Source organism: Aspergillus glaucus (assembly GCF_001890805.1).
Source record: "Aspergillus glaucus CBS 516.65 unplaced genomic scaffold ASPGLscaffold_42, whole genome shotgun sequence".
NCBI lineage: Eukaryota > Fungi > Ascomycota > Eurotiomycetes > Eurotiales > Aspergillaceae > Aspergillus > Aspergillus glaucus.
This window is the reverse complement of record NW_019170494.1, coordinates 89,515-99,989: the sequence shown is the minus strand read 5'-3', so window position 1 is coordinate 99,989 and position 10,475 is coordinate 89,515. Positions and strand designations below refer to the sequence as shown.

The window sequence follows — 10,475 nt, the reverse complement described above, 5'->3', positions numbered from 1 at the left end:
AGGCTCGCAAGACAAAGCTCGGCGAGGATCATCCTGCCACATTGACGAGTATGGGCAACCTTGCATTGGTATACAGTGATCATGTTAAGGGCCAGGCCCGGAAATGCTAATGACTAGCTTTGGCACAAAAGATTTCGTTAAGGAAGAAAGGAACGAATGCCCAGTCGGGCGGCTCTAAATACATGCGCGCGCAGTGCGGGTAAATAGGTCCTCTGATAATCTCTTCGTCCGGTAACCTCTCCGCTTGGCTAAGTATACCGTTTATGCGACAGGCGCAGCCTGTGACAATACCTCCACACTCTTGCGACTTCATTCCCGGAAAATAAATCCTAGATACGCTAATCCGCTTTGGTTCACCACTCTGTAATTTCGGCAGAAGTGCGGTGGTAATTGGTATAGATGACCAATGAGTCATCATCATAATGGTTGGGATAGGTTTGCCCAATACTTCATTGTTGGGGCCAACCATCTGGTGCTTAGTCACAAGTCAACCTGGATGTAGCCAACTAATTATGCGTTTCTTAAAGTCTTCTTCATGAAACGCTTCTGGAGCCAATACTACTCTATGAGAATGGCTGTCGGCGGCTGTTTCTGCGGCAAGGTTCAAATCAAATATAATGGCCAGCCTCTGACGTCGGCTAGTACAACCCACAGAATTCAAATTTTTGTGAACCTAACCTAATCTTATTTTCCACTAGGGACTGTGCCACTGTCTCGATTGTCGCAAGCTTACCGGGGCACCCTATACCTACAATTATATCGTCGAAAGTGCAGAACTGGATATCTCTGGAAATCCGAAAGAAGTGGCAAAAACATCAGATAGTGGAAATAATATTAGGAATTATTTCTGTCCTGACTGTGGTCTGTATCATAAGACTGCATTTGGGAAGACAGCCTCTGACGAAAATGATAGGCACGCCGCTTTTTGGACGGAAGATAAAATCTGACGGAGATTCTGATGAGATTACAATCATCCGGGCAGGAATATTTGATGACATCCGAATTTTGAATGAACGCAAACCTGAGGCGGAGATATACACTGATAGACGATTAAAGTGGGTAAATCCTGTTGAGGGGGCTGATCAATTTAGCGGCATGTTGTCGCTACCATAACCTAATGATCGAGCTTGACACTTTGAGGCATGTCGTGTGGACTACTCTTGCATGACGTCGGAAGACGCGAAGGTGTGATACATGAGGAAACATGGTTGCTGCTGTGAGCTGTGAGTTGGGAGGGTGCCGAATGGGGGCACAGAAGAAGCGTGTGTACCTGTCAACTACTTTGCTCGGAAGGATGTCATAGGCACTATTCGGAGTGAATAGAGGAAGAACTCTGATTCTAGATATCTATCTATCATACGGCCTTTTTATAAACAATCTGGCGGCCGTCAACTAAGCGCAAAAGGGAAGGTCATTGTGACGGCTCAACGGCTCAACGCCAGACAAACAGCGCCAACATATCAAACGATGCCATACAAGCAATATGGGCAAACGAGGGCTTAAGCCGCACCACACAAATGCCTATAAAGACCGTTCATCGCCTAGATAGATTTCCTTTTCGTCTTCTTCCCCAGATTCGATATTCTCGTTGTTAGGCTACCTAGTCCAGATATGAATATTATTCGTTTTATCTGCTAGTTTCCGAGCCCGTGACTGTCATTGCGAAAGAAGTTCATTTACCTCTGCCGCCCCATGCCGCTGCCCTAAAAACCCTACCACTGCTGTGTTGTCCTCGGCTTTGACCCCAAATCCTTGTAATCGCCGCTGCTATGCTTGCCGTACACCTTCCATCTCATGCCCATGGGCCATCATTGCAATCATGGAAATCATGACACCGCGGTATGCACATGAGCCTGTATCCTTCCACTGCTGGCATATCATCTGCGGCAACCCACACTGGAAACACCCGGAAAATGGTGCGTATGTGATATGCCGTCGTACGTGTAAAAACTGTGATGGCTCGACGCCGCATCAACAGCTCAACGCTGTGTCAACAGCTGACACAGACTGTCACAGGCTGCGCCTGTCGCATAAGCGATATGTCTAGTCAAGCGGAGAGGCTATCAGACGGAGAGGTTATCGGAGGAACTATTTACCCGCACTGCGCACACATGTATTTAGAGCCGCTCGATCGGGCATCCGTCCGATATTTCTTCAACGAAATCTTTTGTGCCAAAGCTGGTCATTAGCATTTCCGGGCCTAGCCCTTAACACAGACAAACGACATCAACACGCCGGACAAGACGTTAGTGATATCAAACGAACGCCTATAAAACCCCTTCTTTCTCTATATAGATTTCCTTTCTCTTTTTTCCCAGATTCGATATTCTCGTCGATGGCTACACTAGTTTAGATAGGAATATCATTTCGTTAGTATCTACTAGTCCGAGCCGGTGACAAAAACCATGGTTTTGTAGCGGTCTCGTTTCCATGGGGACATTGATATAAATCATGCTCAGCAGTGAATCCTTTCTGTGTGCAATACCAGCATCGGTCCCGCCATAAATGTACTTGGGCCTGTAAAAATTCAAGCTCCCCAAATATTGCTTGCTGGGACTGCTCAAACCCCTGCCGGATGCCCTGCCGCTGCCGGTCTTGCTGCTGGAACTGCTCGATGATCTGGGGTGGAATTCTGGCCTGGGATTGCTTACTGGAACTGATGCCTGTTGGCTGTCACAGGCTGCGCCTGTCGCCTAAGCGGTGTATTTAGTCGGGCGGAGAGGTTGCCAGATGGAGAGATTATTGGAGGGACTATCGACCCCGCGCTGCGCGAACATGTATTTAGAGCCGCCCGACCGGGAATTCGTGCTTTTCTTCAACGGATTCTTTTGTACCAAAGCTAGTCATTAGCTTTTGTGGCCTAGCCCTTAACAACACTGCCCACACCAACCATTCTCGCCATCCATACTTATTGCCGAACTGACATGGCCACTCTCGAGTCCCTCAAGTGGGCCCTTAGGCAAAAAGTCACGGCAACGGGGTCATCCCCGAAGCAACCATTGTCAGACACACAGTATAGCGCTGGCTTCGATATCTTGGTGCGGGACTCAGAATGGATGAACTACCAAGACTTCATTATCCCTCAACTATCTCAGTTGCTAGCCCCTCTCTTCGACTCGCGTGCCCATATCTCGGTGCTAGAAATCGGACCCGGCCCGAAAAGCGTACTTGGATATCTGCCCAGTCGTTTGAGACGGAAGGTCAGGAGATACGTTGCATTTGAGCCTAACAGCCTGTTTGCTACAAGGGTGGAAGAATGGCTTTGCTCTACCTCAGAGACGGAGTCCCCGCTGCCCTGTCTTGAAAGCCTGCCCGACATCCATCGAATCCCATTCGTTCTGAACAGAAACACAGGGAGCGGTACTGGTACCAGTATGCATGAAAGCGACGAAAAATTCGACGTCATCCTATTCTGTCACAGCATGTACGGCATGAAGCCCAAAGCCAGGTTTATCGAACGGGCACTGGAAATGCTTGTTGAGCGGCCTGAAGGCGGAATGGTGGTGGTTTTCCATGGCGACGGGACTCTACACTTCGATGGATTAGTGTGCCATCAAACGGCTTCTTTCCCTACCGGAGCCGTTAGCATAGCAAATAACGACGAGGTATTGGACTGTTTTGCTCCTTTCTTGGCGGGGTTTGTCATGCAGGATGTGGAGGCAGACAAGGCTATCCGAGTTGAATGGCGTAAGGTGTGCCGCGCCTTGAGCCGCCGTGAGGAAGCCCATCCGGACCATCTCTTGTTCAGCTTGTCGAGCGTTATGGCGGCCTTCACCCAACATGCGACCACATTGCCGGAGCTGACGGCACAGGTGCCATTGTTGAAGGGGGACAAGACAGTTAAAAACCGTGAGGCTCGCCTCCACCATCCCGCCTCGATTGTTAGGCCGACAGAGGTCCGACACGTCCAGCAGTGCGTTCGATGGGCTCTGAAGCATGGGGTCGGCCTGACTGTCGTTGGTGGGGGTCACAGCGGCCACTGTCTATGGTCCAACGTCGTTTCGGTCGACATGGGCGCCTTTGACCAAGTACATATTCTCATGGCCGGGGATGGTGGAGAAGAATCTGGTTCCGAATCTGTTTCCTTGATTGTCGCCGAGGCCGGCTGCAAGACGGGGGATATTGTCCGCAAGACCATGGCGGCGGGCGTGACAGTGCCCTTGGGGTCCCGCCCAAGCGTGGGCACGGGGCTGTGGCTACAAGGCGGCATTGGGCACTTGGCTAGGATATACGGGCTCTCGTGCGACGCCATCGTCGGTGCCGTGGTGGTCAGCGTCGACTCTAGCCAGGTCCTCTGCGTCGGCCGTGTACCAAGCCAACACTGGCCGGCCGGTGCCGTGCGCCCAAAAAACGAAACCGATCTGTTGTGGGCGATAAAAGGCGCTGGGACTAACATTGGCATCGTAGTCAGCGTGACTTTCAAGGCTTACGTGGCTCCGACCTACTCAACTCGAAACTGGGTTGTCCCGCTAAGTGACAACCTCGAGGCGCGGCTCAGGCTTAGCGATTTTGATAACTTCGTCGCTAGGAAGCTCCCCCGGAACTGTTCTGCAGACGCGTATCTGTACTGGGACATCGGCCAGCTGCATCTTGGCGTGACCATGATCGAATCTTCCACGACTAGGCTCACCTCTGAAACACCCACGCCCACGCCCGTAGACACAGTCTTGGGACCGGAAGACAATTTCAAGACCGTGGACGGCGTCGGTTTGTTCGAGGCCGAGATGTACATGTCCGGGATGCACGGCGGGCACGGCAACAGCAAGACCTCCTCGTTCAAACGATGTTTATTCTTAAAACGCATTGGAGCACTGAACGTCGCCGACATCTTGGTGGCAGCTGTTGAGACTCGTCCCTCACCACTCTCCTATCTCCATCTGCTGCAAGGTGGCGGGGCTGTCAGCGATGTGCCGGCTGATGCCACTGCTTTCGGCTGTCGAGACTGGGACTTTGCCTGCGTGGTAACTGGTGTCTGGCCCCGCGACCAGGATGGAACCGAAGTCGCTCAAGCTGCCGTGCGGTGGGTATACAACGTCGCCAGGGACTTGTTGCCCTTGAGTAGCGGAGTTTACGGTGCAGACCTCGGGCCGGACCCCAGGGACGCCGCGCTGGCGGCCAAAGCTTTTGGACTGAACCGGTCGCGCCTGGCTCGCCTCAAGCACAGCTCGGACCCGCGCAATGTGCTGGCTTACGCCTGCCCGCTCCCGAAAGCGCCGATGGAACAGAAGCTCATCATTCTTATCACGGGTGAAAGCTGCGCCGGTAAGGACTTTTGCGCTGACATCTGGGTCTCTGTATTTCTCAAATACACCCACAAAAGCCTCATGGCACGCGCAGTCAGCATTAGCGATGTGACCAAGCGAGAATACGCGGCGGCTACCGGTGCCGACCTGAACCGCCTGCTTCAGGACCGTGCTTACAAAGAGCAACACCGGCCAGCGTTGACAGCGTTCTTCCAGGACCAGGTGCGGCATCGACCTCGGCTGCCAGAGGAGCATTTTCTAGATGTGGTGTACGGCGCCGTAGATGTGGATGTGCTGCTAATCACCGGGATGAGAGATGAGGCGCCGGTCGCAGCGTTGTCGCATTTGGTGCCATACAACAGACTGCTCGAAGTTCGCGTCAAAGCTAACAAAGAGACGCGGCGTGCTCGCCGAGGGTGTGACGGCGGTGATAATGATGGTGACGACAACGAGGACAACAACAATGGCAGGTCAAAACTGACGGCCTTGGAATATCGCCCCAGTCTCATTTTCGACAATGACGCAACCGGAAACGAGGCGGCGAAAAGGCTTGCCGAACACTACTTGCTTCCCTTCTTCCACGAGGACCTTCAGCGACTGGCCAACATGGTGCCCCCGGTACCCGACTTTCCACGCCCGGGCATCGAGTTCCGCCATGTGCTCAACATCTCCCAGCAGCCGGGTGGGCTGGCCCTGTGCACATCTCTGTTGCAGACTCACTTCACCGGTGACTGGGCCAAAGTCGATGTGGTAGCGTGTTGCGAGGCCGGCAGCTTTGTCTATGCATCGGCGCTGGCCTCGCGGGTTGATGTACCCTTGGCGCTGATTCGCGAAGCCGGCAAACTCCCCCCGCCCACCGTTTCCGTCCTCAAGTCTACATCGTATATATCGTCTTCAACATCCGACGATTCAAAAGAGAAAAGGATCGAGGTGGACCGGGATTTGATCCCCAGAGGCGCGTCAGTGGTGGTGGTGGACGATGTGCTTGCCACGGGGAAGACACTTTGTGCGGTGCTACAGCTTTTAGATAAAGCTGGCATCAGTGCTGAGAATGTCAGCATCATGGTTGTGGCCGAGTTCCCTGTTCACCGTGGCCGGGAACTGTTGCGCCAGCGTGGGTTTGGCGGTGTCAATGTTCAAAGCCTTTTGGTCTTTGGTGGTGCTTAGGAAAGGAAGGAGAGGATCTTTGGAATCTTGGACTTGTGATCAAATTCAACTTCTTTCATGTCTTTAAGTGTGACGGCTCACACATGATAGCTCACATATAACGGCCCAGCACTTTTGCTACATTACTACCAGACCAACGTAAAAGTAAGTGTTTCTGTCTACACACTAGTGCATGTGCCAAGGAGCCCTAGAGGGAGGATTCTTGGCTGGGTAGCCTTCTGATTCTTCCCTGATGCCTGAGTAGAAAGGAAAGACGGGGAGTTATGTATCTGGGGACATTTTGGATTGACAGCATTGACCATTACTGTAATCTATTATGACTTATCAAAGGTACATCGGTAGATGTAATGTGGACGGCATATGGTCTAACTTGAAGTAACTAGTGCACTTCGGGTGGGGCGCTGGCAGACTGTGTGGGAGAGAACGGAGGTAAATCTGATTTCGAATATTACTATATCTGAATGTATGTACACAGCAAGACAAGAATGATTCGTTATTGCTAATACCATCTTTAAGGACTATGTATTATGTATCACCAAACAATCACGATAGACAGTAGAGAAGCCCTATTAGAAAGGTACTCCGTACAATGTAGGTCTATGGGAATCAAATGCATGATAGATAGATAAGACGTAACTGTAATAGTCCTTCGGTAAATGCATACACCACATGTATTCAAAGTGGAACGCTGGTCTTCCAAATATCATGGGATCGGCCAGATCAATGGAACTCTTCCCATACACTATCTAGGTGGCTAGCGACGAGAATAATCAATACGAGGAAGGAAGAAAAAGAAACACACTGTCAGTCTCTATGTTTACGATAAGGCAGTGTATATCCACGCGCTCGAAGATTCGAACTTTTCAAGATCTTATGTTGACTTCTGTATACACTAAAGGCTGACTGATATGCTCGCTGCTCCGACTGACCAATCAGAGCCCGACTTGTCTGCTAATCTACGACTGACGTCTTACTGCTGTCCGAAAGCATGTATGTACATATATGATGAAAGACGACAGGATCGGAGAACCATGGCTATGCAGCCAGCATCCTCTTCTTTGGCCACCGCATATATACATTATGCACTTTGCATTCACTTTGTCTCTTTGAACTTCTTTCGCAACGACTTTCCTTTAGTGGTTAGATTGATGGCCGCCAGATTGACTATATATAGGCATTACGATAGATAGTTTTCTCAATCAGAGTTGTTCCTCTATTCACTCCGAATAGTGCCTATGTCATTCTACCGAGCATAGTAGTTGACAGGATGCGTTGCTGCTTGATCCTCATACTATTAAGTATAGAGGCTCCATACTCTCCCTCGCGATCACTCCATATGGAGTGCACTACTCCGGGCCCAAAAACATAGAAATAACCTCGGATCATACTCTCGGTTTCCGCTGGCGGAGGACCTGAAGACCATGAACCCAGAGAGGTTAGACGAACTGGAGACGATCGAGCCGAGATGACTTCCACCATGGAGGCCCGAGCCTTTCACAGAGTTCGAAATTGAACCAGGCCGAGACATAGCAAGGAAATGGGCCGAGGCCGTACGGTCCACGTCCGAGATTGTCACCTACTCAGATGCTTCAGGACGCCAGTGTTACATGGGCGCCGCAGTCGTGGCCCTTGACAGCAACTTGGAGATTATCGAATCCCAATAGATCCAGGTTGGATCGATGGACCGATGGTCTGTCCACGTAGCTGAGTTGATCAGGATCTTCTATACCATCAGCTCCGTGTTGAAATTGGCACATCATGCCCCAAGATCAACCAGCCCTGGAGCAACGTCGGCTACGATTCTATGTGACAGCAGATCAGCTTTACAGACAATTGGCAACCCGGGCAACAAATCGGGACAATGGATCATTCACGCCATCTTGCAAGCTGCCATAGAGGTTCAAGCGGAAGGAATCGCGCTCCGCCTTCAATGGATACCCGGACACTGTGACGACCCGGGGAACGACGCAGCCAATTGACTGGCCAAGGACGCGGCAAGCCCAGGCAAAATGCATTTGTTCCGCCCTTCACTCCCAAGAAAGAAAGCATTCATTCATGCCAGCATCCACTCTCAGTGGAGGCAAGAATGGAAGTCGTCCGCCAAAGGCGGTCACCTTCAAAGGATCGACACCATACTGCCTGCAACGTACACAAGATAGCTGTATGGCTCTTTGCCCAGAAACCGGGCATACCTGCTGACGCAGTTACACACATGCCACTGCTGGTTATCCACATATACCAAGGCCCACCGATTCCGCGACGATGATTGTGACGGCTCAACGCCACATCTACGCCAACATCGACAAACATCATCAACATGGCAAACGATGCTCCCGAGACAATCAAGACAGACACCACACGACCCCTATAAAATCTCTTCCTGTAGATAGCTTTCTCTTCTCCTCCTTTTCTTCCCCAGATTCGATATTCTCGTTGAGAGGCTACTACCTAGTCTATATAGGAATATTATTTCGTTATTATCTACTAGTTACCCAGCCGTGACACGCTCCACGCGACACTTTTGCTTTCCGACTTCTTGATTCTGCCATTGATACATATGGCATGCCTGAAGTGAGAACCGCATTCTGCGGATAACCCTCATATACATGGGCCCGCAGCTGATCGACGACAATTGCTTAGATGAACGGCCCAACCGACAATCGATTATTGCCATAATTTTTATAGGCGTTTACAGAACACATCTATATTGGTTGATTTCCGAAAAAAGGTTACGACGACACAGCTGTTTGGATATCCTAATCCTAATCGCTGACTAGACAATGACACCCGGGTTCTCTTTTGCTTTACGCACCAGATCTTCCAATGATCGTATCTTCAGGCCGTTGAAAAACTTCTGTTTCTAAAACTCCACTTTCTCCTGGGGAAGGACTGCTCCGCCAGTGAGAGAGAACTCTACGTATTGAGCAGCAATCACATCATCATGCCCCGGCTTTCCCTGTACGATTGTCGCCTGAAGCTCCTGAAGGGGAACGTAACGCATCTCCAAGGCTTTCCCATACTTGGCTAGTAATTTGGCCACGCTGTTCCAAGTCGCTGTTTTGCCGCAGACAAACGTAGTAGGCTCCCAGTTGTTCTGATCGATCAGCTTTGCGATGGCCTTCGCAGCGTCGCGGGCGGCGGTGAAAGAAATTAGTTCTTCGCCGGTCCCTGGGATCATCATTGTGTTCGTTTTAAAGTTCACGGGATGAAAATTATCAATGTCTCGGATATACTGCGAGCTGGTGGGCACGAAATAATCAGACAGCCAGCCGATGTTGAAGAGCGTCCACATGACATCAGTCTGGTTACGCAACGCCTCTCGGACCGGCTCATGATTTGCATAGTAGAATTCGGGCGATTCGGGGTACACGTCGATATTTCCGCCATACTCAGAGGGTAGGAAGCGCTTGCATTTCGGAGTTTGATGGCAGGCTTCAAGTAGGGCCGGATGCGCGGTGGCACTATTTATCGAATAGTCGAGGAGGGCGGAGACCAGGCCATCGCAGTCTTGGAGGGCTGCCACCAGCGATGGGATGGAATAGTCTGTCTTGCGGAAGGAGATGTCGCTTCGTTTAAACCATGGCTTAGGGCTTCGGCTGAGGACGACGACGTCATGCGATGCGGCGAGAAGCTCCTCCACCAGGTATTTCGCCAGATCACCGGCACCTGCAATCGCGATACGCATGATTGAATTGGGGTTGATGGTGTTTGTGTAAAGGTCCTTGGTTTGTGATTTGTTTAATTTATTGATGTTCATCTGTTCTTTTTGTAACCATTGACCCAAGCGCTTACCAATCGTTGATCTACTTCGGGCTCGCTGTCGCCTTCCACGCATGTAGATCCCTGTGGATATACCTGTAGGGTATACCACCCCAATATATCCAACCAAAAGGTATCTCACTATCATGTATCCGTATTGTATACCATATCCAACTCCCGACCCGTGATTGCCAAAGGGCCTATCATACAGATGGCCTTTCTAGAAGGCGAAGGAAACATTATCAATCATAAGAAATCATGCTCGCTGTTAGTTGCTTAACATAGAGCATACTGTCAACAAAAGGA

General features: G+C 50.7%; 4 protein-coding genes across 4 annotated transcripts in view; 3 read left to right on the top strand and 1 right to left on the bottom strand.

The window, feature by feature from the left end:
• Positions 1–79, top strand: part of ASPGLDRAFT_30469 (uncharacterized protein) — a gene marked incomplete at both ends in the record, with an annotated part of 987 nt that extends 908 nt beyond the window's left edge. The window contains one exon of the mRNA XM_022543953.1: positions 77–79. Within this exon, the coding sequence (XP_022395422.1) occupies positions 77–79 (3 nt within the window). The remainder of the gene's footprint in view (positions 1–76) is intronic.
• Positions 80–571: 492 nt separating this feature from the next.
• ASPGLDRAFT_70629 (GFA family protein) lies at positions 572–1,113 on the top strand (the record flags this gene model as incomplete). Its single annotated transcript, XM_022549505.1, has 3 exons — positions 572–637; positions 699–861; positions 914–1,113. 3 exons carry the CDS (start codon positions 572–574, stop codon positions 1,111–1,113), a joined length of 429 nt encoding a protein of 142 aa, XP_022395421.1.
• Positions 1,114–3,271: 2,158 nt separating this feature from the next.
• On the top strand, positions 3,272–6,468 carry ASPGLDRAFT_53404 (uncharacterized protein). The gene has a single exon (XM_022547965.1). It carries the CDS (start codon positions 3,423–3,425, stop codon positions 6,408–6,410), a length of 2,988 nt encoding a protein of 995 aa, XP_022395420.1. The 5' UTR covers positions 3,272–3,422; the 3' UTR covers positions 6,411–6,468.
• A 2,802-nt stretch (positions 6,469–9,270) lies between these two features.
• On the bottom strand, positions 9,271–10,095 carry ASPGLDRAFT_70627 (uncharacterized protein; the record flags this gene model as incomplete). The annotated part of the gene is made up of 1 exon (XM_022549504.1): positions 9,271–10,095. The coding sequence occupies one exon, from the start codon at positions 10,093–10,095 to the stop codon at positions 9,271–9,273; it is 825 nt and encodes a 274-aa protein (XP_022395419.1).
• Positions 10,096–10,475: the final 380 nt, after the last annotated feature.